Raw genomic sequence first — 19,217 nt, 5'->3', positions numbered from 1 at the left:
CATATAGATGATTGGTGGGGAAGATAAGAATCTAACATGTCCAATTTCAAACTGCCGACCCTTTTCTCGATATATTACCTGCCACCAGAAAACTCTGGCAGTGGCTCTCTCATGTAAATCACAGGATCACTCAGCATAGCGAGAGCTTCTGCGTATGGGAGACATAAACCGTCTTTTGAGCAACTGCTATCTAAAGTGTATGACAGGCTTTAGTCAACCAAATGTTCAGCTAACATATATCGCCTCTTTCAGATGGCTGTATTTTCAGTTTTTGTGTTGTCCATGTGTGCAAGTATAGCACAGTAACCCTATAATAAACTATTATTAATAACAAATCCATCACCAGAACCATCATCAATAAATGACTACAGCACCAGAATCATCTTCATCATTACATTAATACATCACCATAACCACCATAAGTAAATGAATACAGCAAAAGAACCATCATCAGTACATGCAAACAGCACCAAACCCATCATCAGTACATGAATACAGAACCATCATCAGTTCAGGAATACAGCACTAGAACCACCATCCTTATATGAATACAGCACCAAGCTTAGAGTCGTTACCAATTGCAATGTCAGGTCAGTCCCCACCATATACAATTGTATCTCATGAACTTGCAAATTCTAAGTACGTCATAAAAAGGGTTGTTTCATGTTTGGAAGTTCTCCCCTATCCATGAGATGGGGAATTACTTTCTGATCGCTGTGTGTCCAACCACTGATCCCGAGAATCAGGATTTTGAAAACCTTTGTGTGAATGAAGCCGTGGTCAATCATTCGCACGTCCACTTCATTCATTCTTAATGCGAGTGTTGAACACCAGCCAAGCAAAGCACTTGGTTATTTGCAGCTGTCCAATAAAGACGCGCACTGCCCCTACAATCTAAATGTTCCCTGTTCTGTCTTTTGTATGGGTTCCAACGAGCTGTGAGCTGTCACTTAACCTATTATCCCCATTAAACTCCGACTTATTTTGTCAACAACAAAAGCTATTAATTTAGCCAGCTAGATATTAAACTATATGTATGCGTTGAGCCTCGAAAACTAGAGCCATTGTGTTAATGATATCATTAGTATCAGCCATGCCATTGCATTCATTAGCACATCACCTGCCTCAGAATAGGATTCAGTCACTAGAAAAGCAGAGTCAGCAATTAGAAAATCGTGTATTTTTAGGTGTAAAACCACTAGGGCTTAGATATTTCACAATGTATCTAGCGGGTAATCCTCTACAGCCAGCTTTGTTGCAGAGGGGACATAGATAGCTTTTGAAATGTTTGCTCCAGTCATCCTAGGAGCTCGCTGCCCCCCATATCCCGGGCCAGAAGGCATCCCTTCAGCCAATAATTACCATTCAGGATCTACCTGTATTGTCTTATCTCCCTGGTGTCTGTAAATCATTGTCCTCGGCATAAAAGACTCTTGACAATGTTGAAACAAAGTATTCCCTGGTCTCTTGCTGTATCCTTTTGCCAACCCACAAATTAAAAAAAGGAAAAGTTAGGCAATTTCTAATGTATTTTGCACAAATTCCTTTGTATTTCCTTCCATACCCTGTTTATTTTCTCTTGAGATCTCAGAGTTAATTAAAGGTGTTCTAAATCCATTTGAACTGATTTCTAACTTACTTTCCACTAATCAGCCATAACATTTAGGGTAAATGCACGCCGAGCAGAAAATCCAGTGTCAGTGAGTACCGGCTGAGCACTGGAGTACATTGTGGATGTTCTCCATGCATCCATTGACTTGCGTTGCGGATTTTGAAGAAACCTTAGCTCATGATGAAGCACAGCACGCAGTATTGCACATACGTACATTTAGTAAAAGTGTGCTAACATGGAGTTTTCTGATTGCTCTATAATCTTAAGTTGTTGCCAGTAAAATCCGGTCAAGGTAAAGTGCTTTCTGAAAGGTTACATTAAATTTTTATCATCTTTTTCCCGTGGTGCTGCAATTGGCCTTTATTGAAAGGGTTTTCATGTCCTTAGTTAAATGTCAGCTGCCTCTACTCCCCTATGGAGGAGAAATCTATCCTGCAACCTTCCATTATTAGGCGGAGTCCACGCAATAGCTATAAAATTGAGTTTAACTGCTGTGAACGCTGAACATCTGTTCCCCAACCTCCCCATGAATAGACATGCTTGGCCTGACCAAATACAATTCCAATCAGTACCCGAGTACTTGCAGAGTGTAATTTATTTATTTTCATAAATCAATAGTACACATGACAATAAGGAACTTTGTAATATGTCTTATTAGAGAAATCCACTTCTTTCTCCTCCTAAACTAATCATTCACATTTTCAAAATTCTCAATTTATGAGAAATTTCAGTGAATACAGATTTTCCCATTGCTGTCATAGGAGAAGGCATAACATTTTATTGAGACCTGTAAATGATGTTTCAGTAGAACTTGCATCAGAAACTCTGGGTCTGCCACTTGCTCTTCTTTCTCCCTGTCTCCTCCCGTCTCCACAGTTTTTTACAGCACTAATTGTCATCTCCTTTTTCAGTAATGGGGAAATCTCTCTGATAAGATATATTGCAAAGTTGCTTACTGTCATGTGAACTACTGATTTCTGAAGTGAAATTTTAAACTTTTTAACCCCTTTTCAACATGTGTGCTCTCTCTCTCTCTCTATCTATCTATCTATATATATATATATATATATATATATATATATATATATACAGTGTGTATATATATATATATATATTATATATGGCGCTGCTCGTGGAGCTGCATTCCCATAAATCGCCGTTTATGTACGGCTCCATGATTGCTCAGGCTCATGCTGGGCTCCACCGTGATCAGGTGCGGGTGTCGGCTCTATGGGAGAGCTGGCACCCTGCAGCAACATCCACGATCGGTGTTAGCAACGATCGCGGATGTTTAACCCTTCTGAGGTGAGCTCCCTCTCTGCTTCCATCAGCACAATGTGATGTGATTGCGTTGTGCCGATGGTCTCCATGATGAACCCGGGCCGCAAGATGGCTGTTGGGGTTCTTCAGGGTCCTACAGGGAAGGGGGCTTAAATGCGCTTGCTAAGAGCAGGAGCTGACTCGCCCCTCCTTCCTACCTGTCAGACAAGCTAACCCCTTCATTGAACACTGTAAAATTGAAAAAAGAGGCAAAAAACAGTGCTTTATCACCATACTGCCTAACAAAAAGTGTAAATAAAAATGGTACCGCCAAAACCGTCATCTTGTCCCTCAAAAAACAAACCGCCGCAAAGCTCCGTCAGCAAAAAAATAAAAGTTATAGCTCTCAGAGCAAAGTGAGGCAATAATAATTATTTTGTCTATAAAATAGTTTGTGATAAAGCACCAAAATATTAAAAATACATAAATGTGGTATCGCTGTAATCATCCCGAATAATACAGCTGCCTTATCAATTTTACCACATGCAGATTGATAAAAAAAAATCTGAATTGTTGGTTTTGTTCATTCTACCTCCCAAAAATCAGAATAGAAAGCAATCAAAAAATGCCATATACCTGAAAATGGAACCAATAAAAACGTCAACTCGTCCCTTCAAAAAATGAGCCCTCACATGACTGTCAGCCGAAATATGGAGAAATTATAGCTGTCTAAATATGGTGATGCAAAACTAGTTTTTGCAATAAACAGCGTCTTTTAGTGTGGGACAGCTGCCAAACATAAAAACCCGACATAAATCTGGTATTGGTGTAATTGCACCGACCCAAAGAATAAAGTCTTCTAATCACTTATACCGTACGAGGAACCGCGTAAAAAATAAATGAAACCAATTCTTCACATGCTGTTGATTTGTTCGTTCTGCCTCCCAAAGATCGCAGTAAGGCTTGGCGCACATTTATCCTGCAATTTGCGCTGAGCGCTTGCATCGTGGTTTCTGTGGAAATCTCTGAAATACGTGATTCAGACGGAGCACCCAGCGGTAGATTCCCTATAATGAGGCAGATGGAGGTTAAAGTTAAATGTTTATTTTATCTTTCCATTAATTCCTGTGAAGCACCTGAAGGGTTAACAAACTTCTTGAATGTGGTTTTGAGCACCTTAAGAGGTACAGTTTTTAGAATGGTGTTACTTTTGGGTATTTTCTGTCAAATAGATCTTTAAAAGTCACTTCAAATGTGAGGTGGTCCCTAAAAAAATGGTTTTGGAAAATTTGTGGTCAGCTTTTAACCCTTAGCTTCCTAACCAAAAAAATGTTTTAAAAATTGTGCTGATTTAAAGTAGACATGTGGGAAATGTTATTTATTAACTATTTTGTGTGGCATAAGTCTCTGATTTAAGGGCATAAAAATCAAAAGTTTGAAAATTGAAAAAGTTTCAACATTTCTCAAATTTCCATTTTTTTCACAAATAAACAAGAATCATATCAATGAAATGTTATCACTATCATGAAATATAATATATCATGAAAAACAATCTCAGAATCACTGGAATATGTTGAAGCGTTCCAGAGTTATAACCTCCTCATAAAGGGATACTGATCAGAATTGTAAAATTGGGCGAAGGGGTTAAATAAAGGCAGTTTACACGTGCCGATTATATTAATGAGTTTGAGCATTTATGGTGAGAGGAGCATGATGCAATAGGTCGTGTCAGTAATTTATTAGGGTTTAAGGAGTTACATTTGTTGCAAGAAATGTACAAATGTATCTTTAGAATATTGTGTTCGGTTTCACCTTATCTCCGATGAAAACAAAGGACCCAAACACCAATCCTCGACATCAACCATTAGGGGAGAGTCCGCATCCCCTATACTCATTGTATCCTCATTGGGTCTGTTTGGGGTGTTTGGGCATCTGTAGCCATACTGCAAAGGTTTAAAGTGTATCCATTAAGATCTGTGTTGTCGAAAATCGCAGACATTACCAATGTGATTTTTTTGGCATGTTTCTATGTTACTCGCCTAATATCTTTACTTTCTGGACCCCTTTATGTGGGGGTGTCCTATATTCCCAAAGTTTTGACATTTATGTATTTCTTATGCAAAACAGAACTTCCATCTTTCACTGTGGGCCTCCTCCTTCTTGCCTTCTGGTGTATCGGTTTTCTGCACCATGGCTATATGTGTGTAGATACCAGTTAAATGTATTTTTGTGCTTTTATCTTTCCTCTAGTAACCAACAAGCTTGTGGTGTCTGCTGGAGATAGTGTCGAGGTTACCTTACCGAAAAATGCAGTTCAGCTGAATGCCTTTGTCCTTCCTGAACCTCCTGCAGGTAATTCCATATATTCACATGCTTGCTGCACGTACCGCAGGCGACCTTTATCATTCGTCTCTCTAACTTGTCTTCTCCCTTTCTGTGCTCAGGATATGGATATTAAATGGCTGCTTTCTACTCTCCATAATCCTGCATCAACACTATATGGGCCCTAGGTGCAGTAGAGTCTGTCGGCACACAATGACGGATCAAACCCAGCACAACACCTTGTAAGGGACACTTCAATGCATCTTCCTTTCTAGCTGGAAAACAAGTAGGTAGGAAGGTGCACTGAAATGGTCGACCACACCCAGGGTGCACCCAGCACCACATTAGCTTATTTCAATAAAAACAGGAATCTTATCAAAAGCAACAATGGATTTGGATGCAAAAGATATGATTCCTATTAGTACTGTGTGCCTTATAAAGTCAGGTTGTGCTGACAGTTTCCCTTTATTCTTAATTTGGACCCGATCCATGGACAGCATGTATCAGGCATCGGCTGTATGATCTCAGTTTGGAGAGTGTCATTTTAGAAATCAGAACAGTTTGGAGAGTGTCAAATACAATATCTTGTACTGTGTAAAGTGACTTGGACACTGGTGATGGGTATTTTTAAAGAGAACCTGTACATGGTCCCTTGAGTGGGGGCGCCAAAAAAATCGTATTATAGGGTGCCAACCTCCACAGCTATGCAGAAGCAAATCAGGCCTATTGCAGGGACATTGTAGTGTATTTTTGGTCTATGTTTATTATAGTTATTGACTTTTTTTTTTTGCACTGGGTAGATGTTTTTTTAGAAACTAATATTAATAAAGGCATTTTTAAGGGAATTTATGTGCACCACCCTTAAAAAAAATCACTTCAGTGTTGGAAAGAGGTGGAAGTCCGATGGTGTGAGGCGGGTGAATAAGGGGGATGTTGTAGAATTTCAAAGCCACAGGAGCATGCTTCCATTTGGGCAACATGTGAGTTGTGAACTGGCGCATTGTCTTGCAGAAGTCGGACACCTTTAGTGAGCATGCAACATCTCTTAGTTTTGATGGCCTCCTGCAACTTCTGCAGCAGTGAAGCATAGTATGCCCCATCATGGTACCCTTTGCTAGGAAATCCATCAATACTATTCCGTGCTGGTCCCAAAATACTGTGAGCATGACCTTGCCTGCCGAGGGTTGGGCACGTGCCTTCTTTAGAGGCGGTGAGTCATGATGCTTCAATTGCATCGACTGGACTTTAGTCTCAGGATCATAGTGATGGACCCAGCTTTCATCCTATGTGATCACTCTGTTGAAAAAGTCCTCCTAGTTTCAATAGAGCCTGAGAGTATTCAACTAGTTACTGCTTCTGGAAAGGTGTGAGTAACAATAAATAATAATAATCTTTGTTTTTATATAGCACTAACATATTCCGCAGCGCTTTACAGTTTTGCACACATTATTATCTCTGTCCCCTATGGGGCTCACAATCTAAATTCCCTATCAGTATGTCTTTGGAGTGTGGGAGGAAACCAGAGTACCCGGAGGAAACCCACACTAACACGGGTTGAACATACAAACTCCTTGCAGATGTTGTCCTTTTTGGGATTTGAACCCAGGACTCCAGCGCTGCAAGGCTGCAGTGCTAACCACTGAGCCACCATGCTGCCTACAGTAATCAGGGAACCCAGCGATCGGATACCTTATGCATGTGAAGATGGTTTTGGATGTTTTTTTCTCCATGAATCCCACACTAATCTTGACATTTAAGGCTAAGTTGCGAATGGTTCCGTGGCGATTTTTCCAAAATGGCGTCCTTGACTTGCTGAATGATGTGTTCATCTATAGCAGAGTGGTATCACCCTGGAATTGGAGCTGTTTGCACCGAAGTCCGACCACATTTGAGTTGACGATGCCAGTCCTTGACTACATCTTATGATGTGGAATCATCACTATAAACCTCTTTCATCTCATCGAACGTATCCTTTGGTTTCAGGCCTTTCAAGTAAAGGAACTTGATGACTGCTCTGTATTCCACTGGGTCCATTATCAAACCTCACACCACTTCAGCACCTGTAAAATCAAGACCGTTATCAGTTCTGAGTTGCAAATTGGCATATAACCTATAGAGACTTAGGGTATGTGCACACGTTGCAGATTTGGCTGTGTCAGTCAGGCACATCCGCAGTAAAACCGCAGATATAAAAAAGATCTGCTGTTTTGCTGCGGATGAAACGCTGCAGATCGGGAGGAGGGAGTGTGGGCGGTGACTGTGGGCGGTGACTGTGTGCGGGATGGGCGGGACTGTGTGCAGGGTTGTCCAGGGGTCGGCGTGGCTGTCCGGGGGGTCTGCGGGCTGTCCAAGGGTCTGCGGGGGTGTGCGGGGAGGTCTTGGGGGGGGTCTGCGGGGCTGTGTCAGTGTGTGTGTGTGTGTGTGTGTGTGTGTGTGTGTGTGTGTGTGTGTGTGTGTGTGTGTGTGTGTGCAGGCATCGTCCGAAGGGACTACAAGTCCCATCCGGCTATGCCTGCTACAGAGACAGTGATTGACATATTAGCCAATGATGGGACAGTAGTAGTTCCATCATCCGGCTAATGTGTTGAATGTAAAAAAGAAAAAAACACATACAGTACATATATAGTTCATACTCACCATCTACACCTAATCCCCGAAGCCTTAGCTCACCTGAAAAAACAAAAAAATAATGAACAATATACTCCCTGTGTCCGACGTAATCCAATTAACACGATTGTACCACGATGATCTCCTGTGGAGAGCTGTCACATCAGCAGATGCGACCACTCTCCAGGGGCCCCGGGATACAATGACTGAATGTATCCTTCCGTACTGTATCCCTCCGCCGCTGTGAGTACAGTATAGTTTAGTTCATACTCATGAAAATTCCCACGCAGCATTGCCATAAAGCGAGACAATGAACTAAAGTAACCTCTTCAGTGATGCACTGCAGGAGCCATTGTCTTCTGTCAGTGTGTCACTGGAGGCCCTATAGAGCAGTGACATCACCCGATGTCCCTGTTCTATAGGGGAGATAGTCATGGGACACTCGTTATTAATTGGACTGCGTCGGACAGGGAGTATGCGGTTGGTTTATTATTTTTTATTGTTTGCAGGCGATCGAGTGCATTGCAGGAATTAGGCGTGCTTGTAAGTATGGTGAAATTAAGAATATTAAAAGACTTTTCTGGCTTTTTTTTTTTTTTTTTTTTTTTAACTCTTTCACTACTATAGGATTAGTAATGGATAGGTGTCTTATTGACGCCTCTCCATTACTAACCAGGGCTTAATGTCACCTTACAACACAAAGGTGACATTAACCCCTTATTTCCCCATATGCCACGGCCACAGGGCAATGGCAAGAGAGAGGCTAAGTGCCGGAATTGGCGCATCTCACAGATGCGCCATTTCTGGGGCGGCTGGGAGCTGGCATTTATAGGTGGGGGGGCAATATCCATGGCCCCTTCCTAGGCTATGAATATCAGCCCGCAGCTGTCTGAGTAGCCTTTCTGGCTATAAAATATAGGGGGACCCCACGTCATTTATTTTTGGGATCCCCCAGTAAAGGCTATGCAGACAGCTGCGGGCTGATATTCATAGCCTGGGCAGGGGCCATGGGTATTACCCCCATCCCAGGCTACAAATATTGGCCCCCGGCTGTCGGCTTCCCCCCTCTGGCGTACAAATTTGTGCAGGAGCCCATGCCATTTTTTTCCCTTTTTTTTTTTTTTTTTTTTTTTTTTTTAAATTAAGCATATTGTTCATTAATAAACATCGGCCTTGCTATTATATATCTATAGATATATCTATCCATATATCTATCTAACTATCCATATATCTATCTACAACTATCCATAGATATATCTATCCATACATATATCTATAGATAGATAAATGAATAGATATATCTATGTATCTATAGATCTATCTATATATACTGTAGATCTATCTATCCATCTATCACATTCCATCTATCTATCTATATATCTATCTTTCTATCATCTATCTATCATCTATCTAATTCCTTATCTATCTAGCTATCTATCTATAGATAGATAGAAGGAATGAGACAGACAGATAGATAGAAGGAATGAGATAGATAGAATAAATGAGATAGATAGATAGATCTATAGATAGATAGATCTATACATAGATCGATAGATATTGTCTATAGATCTGTCTATCCCATATCTATATCTATCTATCTATCTATCTATCTATCTATCTATCTATCTATCTATCTATCTATGTGTAATGGAGTGTGGGTTGGACAAATGTAAAAGAGAAGGCTGGACAAGAAATGACATAACATATTTTTTGTTCAATAATAGATCTTTATTTAGCTTTCAAAAACGCATCAAAAAATGCATCAAATCTGCACAAAAACACGCGGATTTTTACATGCATTTTTTGCCAAGACATGCGGAGTCAGTGCGGAAAAATCCACAGGCAAATCCGCAACATGTGCACATACCCTTATTATATCATTACACATGTACAGTTTCAGCGTCCTGTGATAAATAGAAGTGGGTCAGGGGAAATCTTTAATGAATGCCCCTTGTAAGTCCCCAGCCAGTTTTTAAAACCTGGCTGAGCTCATACAGCCGGTGCCTGATATATGCAACCTGTGGATACGGCGCCATGTAGAGGTTCTCTTTAAAAATACCCATCACCAGTGTCCAAGTCGCTTTAAACAGTACATGGTATTGTATTTGACACTCTCCAAACTGTTCAATCAGTCCGTAACAATAAAGGAAACTTCTGATTTTCCATCTGCCAAGTATTGTCACTGCCCCTCAGTGTGAGCTCCTTGGAGCAGAATTCACTAAAGATGGAAAGCCTCTTTAGGGCTACGTTCCCACGATGAGCTTTTGCTGAGTTTTTGATGTTGCAGAATTTCTGGTACTTGGCGTTGACAAAACTTCATGTGCGGTTTACATGTGTTTTCTGCTTTGAAAACGCACAAAAACACATGAACTTTTTACCTGTGGATTTTCCGCATCTAATACAAATCTATGGGCAAAATCTGCTCTTAAAACTCAGCGTACCCGCAACAGAACCTGATATGTTGCAGATTCACCCATCCCCTGTAGACTGTGAGCCCTCGCAGGCAGGGTCCTCTCTCCTTATGTACCTATATGCCTTGTTTTTTTTGCTCATGTTTATTGTATTTGTCTATATTTGCCCCCTTTTCACATGTAAAGCGCCGTGGAATAAATGGCGCTATAAAAATGTATAATAATAATAAAAATTTGAAACCAACACCACAGTTGAATTTACGCTGTGTACAAAAGGCACAGTGGGGGTTAGATCTCCATAAATCCCATCCACTTTGCTGGAACTGTAAGACGCAGTGTCAGAAACTCATCAGCCTAAATAATGTTTAGACGCCCTCCTCCCCACTGAGTGTTTTTCCATATGTGTCCATTACATCTTGATTATGTACAGGACCTGTCTTGTAGCTCAGCACAACCAGTTTTACAGCTTTAGGAACGTCACCCACATTGTTTTTACCAACAAAAATTGAAGTGTCAAGATATGAAAGTTGCAGTTTCGGAGCTGTTATTGCCAATTATCCTGCTCATTCTCATGATTAGGAGTCACATCTACTATATGTTTATTTGCACAATATATTCTTTATACTTTTCTGGCTAAACCAGTTATGCAGGAATATTAGCCTGAAAAGCTGCCTCTGTGAAAATGAATCCCATCTAGTAAGCAGCGCCTTCTTGTATGCCGATGATCCGCCTGAGCCACATGCAGTTTCTCTAGGGTTTGTGGTTTAGTAGCGGTACAGTTTTGTTTCATAGCATTTCCCCCCTCACAGACAATTTCTATGGTGTAGTTTCGGGTGTTCACACATTCTGGTACAATGCTTAACAAGAACATCAGCTCTTCTGCAGAAGCGAATGGCACCTCGTTGAATAAACATTGCTTTCCCAATTATATTAACTGCTTCAGGAAAGGCCAATTTTTCAGTTTTGCGCTTTAATGTTTGCTTCTTCTAAGAGCCATAACTATTTTAGTTTTCTGTCGATAGCCATATGAGTGCTTATTTTTTGTGGGGCAAGTTGTAGTTTTAAATGACACCATTCATTTTACCTTTACTGACATATCTGGAAAAGAAATTCCAAGTGGGGTGAAATTGTGAAAAAAACTGCATTTCCAACATTGTTTTTCAGATTTTCTTTTAACAGAGTTGTATATTCTATAAAAAGGAACTGGTGGCATGATTTTTCACGTCAGTGCGATTATGGCGATATCAAACTTGTGTAGTTTTTTGAGATTTTGGTAATTAAAAAATTCTAAAATTTGTAAAAATAAAAAAAAATGATTACAAATTTTGTCTGTCTCGCCATTTTCTGAGACTCATAACTGTTTTTATTTAGCTGTGCGAGAGTTTGTTTTGTTTGCCGGCCAAACCTTTTTATTGATAACACATTGGGGTACATAGAAATGATCATTTATTATCGAATGAAAAAAAGGGCAAGCCTGGCGTTTTTTCCCTTGAAGTTTAACAGATGATAATGTATTTAAAGCGCTGCGGAATATCTTGGCACTATATAAGCAAAGCATAATGATGATAATATTTTAAATATTTTTTTATTTTAATACACCAGACTTTTTCAGACAATGCAATACCAATTGTTCATTATATATTTTTTTTTATTTCTTTACTTTAAAACTGGGAAAAGGTGTTGATTTATTTAATGTTGTTGAAAACATATATACCTTATATACTCGAGTGTAAGCCGACCCGAATATAAGCCGAGGCACCTAATTTTGCCACGGAAAACTTGGTAAGCTTATTGACTTGAGTATAAGCCTGGTATGTATTGTCCCCTCATTCCTATCCCGGTATGTGTGGTTCCTCCCTGTCCTGTCCTGCTCTGTGTGGCTCCCCCTGTTATATACCTGGCTCCCCCGGTCCCTTCTTCTATGCATGGCTCGGCTCCCCCCTCCCATCTTGTATGCATGGCTGGGCTCCCCCATCCTCCTCTGTCCTTCCCCCGTCCTTCTCCCCCGTCATACTTGGTCCCCTCGCACCGTCGCTGAACGTCTCTGCGACAGCTTCTTCCTGTGCTGAGCGATCACGTGGTACCCCTCATTAAGGTCATGAATATGCACGCCACACCTATGGGAGTGGAGTCTCGCCCATATTTATGACCTTAATGAGCGGTACCACGTGACCGCTCAGCACAGGAAGAAGCTGTCGCACCAGGACAGATTTGCAATGACGGAGATGCAGCGACGGAGGGTGAGTATTGAGGTCTTCTGGAAGTCGGCGGCTGCAGCTGTCACTGTGCTACAACTGCCCGCTCCCCCTCCCCCACCGGCTTTCTGGACCATGACTCGTGTATAAGCTGAGGGGGCAGTTTCAGCACAAAAAATGCACTAAAAATCTCGGCTTATACACAAGAATATACGGTATATATATTTTGATCCGCTGTCATTTGATCGCTAATATTATAAACAGAAATTTCATAGTGTTGCAGTATATACGGTAGTATAAATCGCGGTCTCCTTTGACACACAGCTTATGGGCTCATTCCCACTTGCGATGCAATCGGACGAATGCAATCCGATTAAAAATGGGATTGCTTTCAGACCAATGTTATTCTATTATTGTGTATTCATCTGCACTTTTTCCAGCTCAGATTAGAACACGATCGAGCTGGAAAAAAATTGCAGCATGCTGCAATTGTAATCAGAAATCGGATCGCATCCCGCAATAGAAGTCAGTGGGTCGAGAGAAAAAAATGCACAGCACTCGGACCATGCAAGTGCTGTCCAATTTTTACACACCGATAGCATCTGAAAAGTACAGTAATATCTCAGCATGACAGAATAGAATAGACATATATATACATAGAATACATAGATATATAGATGTCAGTGACACATATATATTCCAGCAAAAGAGAAAATGAACAGCAACTAGGGAACCACAAATCACCACTGTAGACAGAGAGAGCTATTTATCTGAAATTTTTGCTGTATAGGTATTCAGCTAATACACGGGTGCTTGCATGAAAAAACACGGTACCAAGATATATATCTTTCCTGCATGAAAAACAAATGTCCCAATGATTCATAAAGAAAAAATGCAGCACTTACCAGCTGAAATGAAAAGTTACATGTCCTTTATTTCACATTCGTGCCATGGACAAAAGAGAGGATAAATTACATAGATAGGTAGAAGAAAAGTCGTCAATTCAGCAACCGCGTAGTGTAAAATCACAGCAGGAGCCAACAGCATAGAATAGATTGATTTTCATACAGTGTATACACATAGATGTCAGTGACATATACAATTAGTGAGCATTACTGTACATGTATTTATTAAAAGATTATTTTTCTGAAAAAAATGGCTTGGGCTCCCGCGTTATATTCTTAACCAGCAGAGGGAACTCAGACAGCTGGGGGCCGATGTTTATAGCCTGGGAAGGTGGTAATACCCATTGAGCTTCCCAGGCTATTAATATCAGCCCACAGCTGTATATTTAGCATTTACTGGCTATTAAAATGGGGGACCCCCCAAAAAAGACGTAGGGTCCCCCTATAATTAATAACCAGCAAAGGCTAGGTAGACAGCTGCGGGATGATATTAATAGTCTAGGAAGGGGCCATGGATACTGCCTTCCCGCCGGCTAAAAACATCAGCTCTCAGCCGTCCCAGAAAAGGCGCATCGCCAATTCTGGCACTTAGCCTCGCTCTTCCCACTTTTCCTGTAGTGGTGGCAAATGGGGTAATAGTTGGGGGGGGGGGGGTTTGATGTGACCTTTGTATTGTCAAGTGACATCAAGCCCCCAGGTTAGTAATGGAGAGGTGTCAATGAGACACCCCCATTAATAACCGTATAGCCATATCGTATAAAAACACACACGCCCTGAAAAAAGTCCTTTAATTGAAAGAATAACACAGACTCCTTTAATAAATCTTAATTAAACCATATCGCCCATTCCACAGACGCCATTGTCTCCTGCAAAGCATTAAAATAACACACAACAAAATTCCTCACCTTTCTGCAGAGAAGATGATGATCCATTTGTCCCACGACAGGTCTACCTCTGCTACATCTAGATGACAGGTTGCATGGTTTTACGTGGTGTAAAAGCTGCTGTTCTCATGAATCTGAGTATGGTTTTGTGTTGTTCCTGAACCTCTCTTTTCCTGAAATATGGCCCACTCTTCCTTGTATGTATCTTGCTATCCAAGGAGTGTGGTAGTAAACTCTTCTTTATGTGAGTCTTCTCTAAGCTGCACACCCAGTTAGCTAAAAAGTGTAGATTTATATAGAGGGAAGAGGGTGTTAAATTTCAGGAACAGAGAGGCACAAAAAAGTGCCAGTTTTAGGAGAAGGGAGTCTGTCACCCCATTTTTGGCCTATAAGCTAAGGCCACCGCCATCAGGGGCTTGTCTACAGCATTCTATAATGCTGTAGATAAGCCCCCGATGTAACCTGAAAGATAAGAAAAACAAGTTAGATTATACTAACCCAGAGGCGGTCTTGGTGCGGTCCGATGGGCGTCGTGGTCCAGGTCCGACGCCTCCCATCTTCTAATGATGTCGTCCTCTTCTTTGCTTCCTGTCGCAGCTCCTGCGCAGGCGTACTTTGTCTGTCCTGTTGAGGGCAGAGCAAAGTACTGCAGTGCGCAGGCTCCGGGAAAGGTCAGAGAGGCCCGGCGCCTGCGCACTGCAGTACTTAGCTCTGCCCTCAACAGGGCAGACAAAGTACACCTGAGCAGGAGCCACGACAATAAGCAAAAAAGAGGACGACACCGTTAGAAGATGGGAGGTGCCGGACCCGGACCACGACGCCCATCGGACCAGAACGCACTGGGACCGCCCCCTGGGTGATTATAATCTAACTTGTTTTTCTTATCTTTCAGGTTACATCGGGGGCTTATCTATAGCATTACAGAATGCTGTAGATAAGCCCCTGATGGTGTCGGCCTTAGCTTATAGGCCAAAAATGAGGTGACAGATTCCCTTTAATGCCAAGTGACAAGTCCTCCCTATTGAACAATGAAGTTCTCAGCGGAACATGACTTAACTTGCCCTGGATGAGTTTCCAGCAATCTTTACTTTTGTGACTTGCAAAGTAAGAAAGTTAATCATAAAAGGTTAATCATATCCTAGAAAATGATTTCAGACTGCTAGGATAAGTCCTCTTTTTTCTGATTAAGTTGAAGTCTGATTTCTGGGACCCCTGTTGATCCTGAGTTTAAATGAATGAAACTTAGAACTGCAGTGCTGGTGGATGGGAGAGCCAATATGTAAGGAAAACTTTAAAAACACGTGAAAATAAACAAATTTGTAATATATTTTATTAGAAAAAATCTGCTGTTTTTTTCTCCTCCTGGACCGATCATTAATTCTCAATTCACGGGTAAAATCTGTCTTCAGTGAATGCAGACTTTCATGTACAGTTCTATAGTGAGGGCAGAGGAGATAAAGGCAGATACATTCGGTTCTCCTGAATTGACATTTCTCAATATGAATGTTTGCCTCTATGAAAATAAAAACACTTATATTCCCCTCCCTTGCCTGCATTGTTCCAGTGGTGTCGATACTCGCTCTTCAAGGGCTCTAGTGCGGTTGTTATGACACGTGAGCCCTGTGCTCAGTCAGTACTGGCATCACAGGGCTCACAGGATTGTGAGTAGTGTGGGACTGTTGGAATGTAATTAAGTGCTTGGAATGGGATCCTTTCCATCTCCGCTCAGCAATCCTGGAAGTCCTCCTCAGTTATTTAATCAGGCTGGTGTACCAGGGTTGCCTGTTGATTGTGCGAGCTTTGGTATGTGTGAGGGGGCAACCGATTTGAGAGCTGCAGCTGTTGTGGAGCTTATGTCTGTAAGAGGGAGAAGGGTTTCAGAGAGTGAGTGTAAATCAATGTGTTTGTGTCAATGTGCTTTCTGGGTCTGCAAGTTTGTGGAGTGGGGGTTGTGCACCTGGACATGAGATAGAAAAGAATGTAAGTAGGTTGTGGTCAGGAAGAGGGAGAGGTGAGTTATACAAGTTAGATAGGGAACAGAGGAGGGTGAAGATGAGACCCAGTGGATGGCCCTCTTTATGAGTGGCTGGGGAAGACCATTGAGCGAGGCCGAAGGAGGAAGTGAGAGATAGAAGCTTAGAGACAGCTGAGTGGGAAGTGTCAGTGGGAATGTTGAAGTCTCCCATAATGATAGTGGGGATGTCAGCAGAAAGGAAATGAAGTAGCCAGGTGGCGAAATGGTTGAAGAAGGTGGTGGCTGGCCCTGGTAGGCAGTAAATGACAGCCAGTTGGAGGGGGAGTAGATGTGCACAGAGTGCACCTCAAAAGAAGGGAGAGTAAGGCTACGTTCACATTTGCGGTGTGCGCCGCAGCGGCGTCGCCGCAACGCACAACGCAAACAAAAACGCAGCAAAACGCATGCACAACGCAGCGTTTTGCGCCGCATGCGTTCAACGCATGCGGCGCAAAACGCTGCGTTTTTTGCAAACGCAGTTGCGTTTTCAACAAAAAACGCAGCGTTTTGCGCCGCATGCGTTTTTTGTACAGTGAGTCATTCTTCAACCCACCCCCTCAAAAAAAGGGTCTACACAATAGATAAGGGACCACCAATGGCTAGAAGAGGGTTGGTGTTTATGCAATTGTGTATATATACCTTGGCAGACATGAATTCCTCCCATTTTGCTGGTATTCATGATGGAGCGTCCCATGGACAGTGTTATCATGGATATGGAGATGGAATTAGCCTTTGCTCATGCCTATGCTGTTGCCTGTTGTCATCAAAGGGAAAGGGAAAAACGGAGATGGAGTCAACGCCGTTTTTGGATACACCCTATCTTGGAAGTCTGGGAGAGCCGTGGAGCATACCATAGCTTGTTTGGCGAACTGAATGAGAACCTGGAGAAGTATTTCGAGTACACCAGGATGTCTCAGGACAGCTTCCGGTATCTGCTGCGTCGGGTGGAAGGATCCATTGGCAGGCGGGACACACAGCTCCGGAGAGCTATTTCCGCAGAGGAGCGGCTTCTGGTCTCTCTACGGTACGTAGCTGAATGACTGTGATATGTTCTTCCCCTTTTTTTTTTTTTTTTTTTTGGGGGGGGGGGGTTGGTATGGTCAATGTACTTTTATAAATTACAATGTACTTTAATGTAATTTATTTATCTTCTTTGCAGTTTCCTTGGTACCGGAGAGACATTGAGATCCCTTCATTTTCAGTTCCGGATTGGAGTCTCCACCCTTTCCGGAATTATTGCTGAGACCTGCCGCGCTTTGTGGGATAATCTCCGGGAGGAATTTTTACCCGTCCCTACAAGAGAAATCTGGGAGGAAAACGCACAGAAATTTGAGCAGGTGTGTTCTTTTCCAAACTGCATTGGCGCGGTGGATGGAAAGCATATTCGTATTACCAAGCCAGGGAAAAGTGGATCCATGTTCTACAACTACAAAAAATATTTTTCCACTGTGCTAATGGCAATTGCTGGTGCCGACTGCCGTTTTCTGGCAGTGGACATTGGGGCATTTGGCCGTTCAAATGACTCACGGACATTTAAGGAGTCGGATATGGGCCAAAAATTATATAACAACAATTTTAATTTCCCCCAGCCACGACCTCTTCCCCACACCGAAGGCCCTGCGATGCCATTTGTTGTGGTTGGGGATGAGGCATTCCAAATGTCTGGCAACCTATTGAAACCCTACTCCAGTCGGGGCCTGGACCATACCAAAAGGGTGTTCAATTACAGACTATCCAGGGCCAGAAGGACTGTGGAGTGCGCCTTTGGCATCCTTGTGTCCAAATGGCGGATATTAGGATCCGCCATTAATCTGAAAACTGAGACAGTGGATGAGGTGGTGAAGGCGTGTGTGGTTCTCCACAATTTTATTCTGGCCAAAGAGAGACTGAACGTTGATCTCGATGAAACCATAGCCAACCCATTGCCCGATTACCAGGATCATCCTCTGAGGACAAGTGTTGAAATTGCACAGATGAGGGATCGTTTTGCGGCCTATTTTGTGTCAGATGTTGGCCGTGTGTCCTGGCAAGATACAATGGTGTAGTTTTTATGTTTTACTGTTGGACTTTATTCTGGATTTAAATACACCAATAAATCCCTGTATTGTGATTGTAGTAATAAAATAATTCTACATGCTGTGCAATAAATCCGTTTTGGTTGGTTTGTTTATGTCAAATTTGGCACCTACCTATAGTTCACTAATGTGATAACCCTCTTTTGAAAATGTTGTTTAATAAAAAATATTTCTAATTTTTCTACCCTTTTTCAATTAAATTTATGCCATAGCATCTAACATATTTATTTGTTTATAAGATCGCCGTGTATCGTTGTGTTTGACAGCAAAAACAACGATACCAGCGATGTTTTACACTGGTAACCAGGGTACACAACGGTTACCAAGCGCATGGTCGCGCTTAGTAACCCGATGTTTACCCTGGTTAGCAGTGTTAAATGTAAACATAAAAATAAATATACTCATCTTCGCGTCCCCTGGCGTCCGCTTCCTTCACTGACTGAGCGCCGGCCGTAAAGTAAATTCACAGCACAGCGTTGATTTTACCGCTTTGCTGTGAGGGACGTCACTCAGTCAGTGCAGGGAAGCTGACGCCGGGCGATGCGATTGTGAATGTTTTTTTTTTTTTTTTCATTTTACACTGGTAACCATGGTAAACATCAGAAGTGCGCCCTGCACTTCAACCCGATGTTTACCATGGTTACCCGGGGACCTCGGCATCGTTGGTCGCTGGAGAGCTGTCACACAGACAGCTCTCCAGCGACCAAATACCGATGCTGCAGTGAATTGCATCATTGTCTGTTTTGCTGCAGCAATGTTAAGTGTGAAGGTACCTTTACGGTATGTGTCCACGGTCAGGATTGCATCCGGATTTGCTCATGTTTTTTCATCAGTATTTGTAAGCCAAAACCAGGAGTGGAACAATTAGAGGAAAAGTAGAATAGAAACATATGCTCCACTTCTGTATTTATCACCCACGCCTGGTTTTGGCT

At 42.1% G+C, this 19,217-nt stretch overlaps 1 protein-coding gene across 1 annotated transcript in view; it reads left to right on the top strand.

The window, feature by feature from the left end:
- KIAA0319L (KIAA0319 like) overlaps positions 1-19,217 on the top strand; it is a 202,265-nt gene that overhangs the window by 118,310 nt on the left and 64,738 nt on the right. The window contains exon 6 of the mRNA XM_077295806.1: positions 5,123-5,224. Coding sequence (XP_077151921.1) covers positions 5,123-5,224 — 102 coding nt within the window. The remainder of the gene's footprint in view (positions 1-5,122; positions 5,225-19,217) is intronic.

Source organism: Ranitomeya variabilis, chromosome 3, assembly GCF_051348905.1.
Source record: "Ranitomeya variabilis isolate aRanVar5 chromosome 3, aRanVar5.hap1, whole genome shotgun sequence".
Taxonomy (NCBI): Eukaryota; Metazoa; Chordata; class Amphibia; order Anura; family Dendrobatidae; genus Ranitomeya; species Ranitomeya variabilis.
Note: the sequence above shows the minus strand (reverse complement) of the source record. Positions and strands in the feature narration are given on the sequence as shown.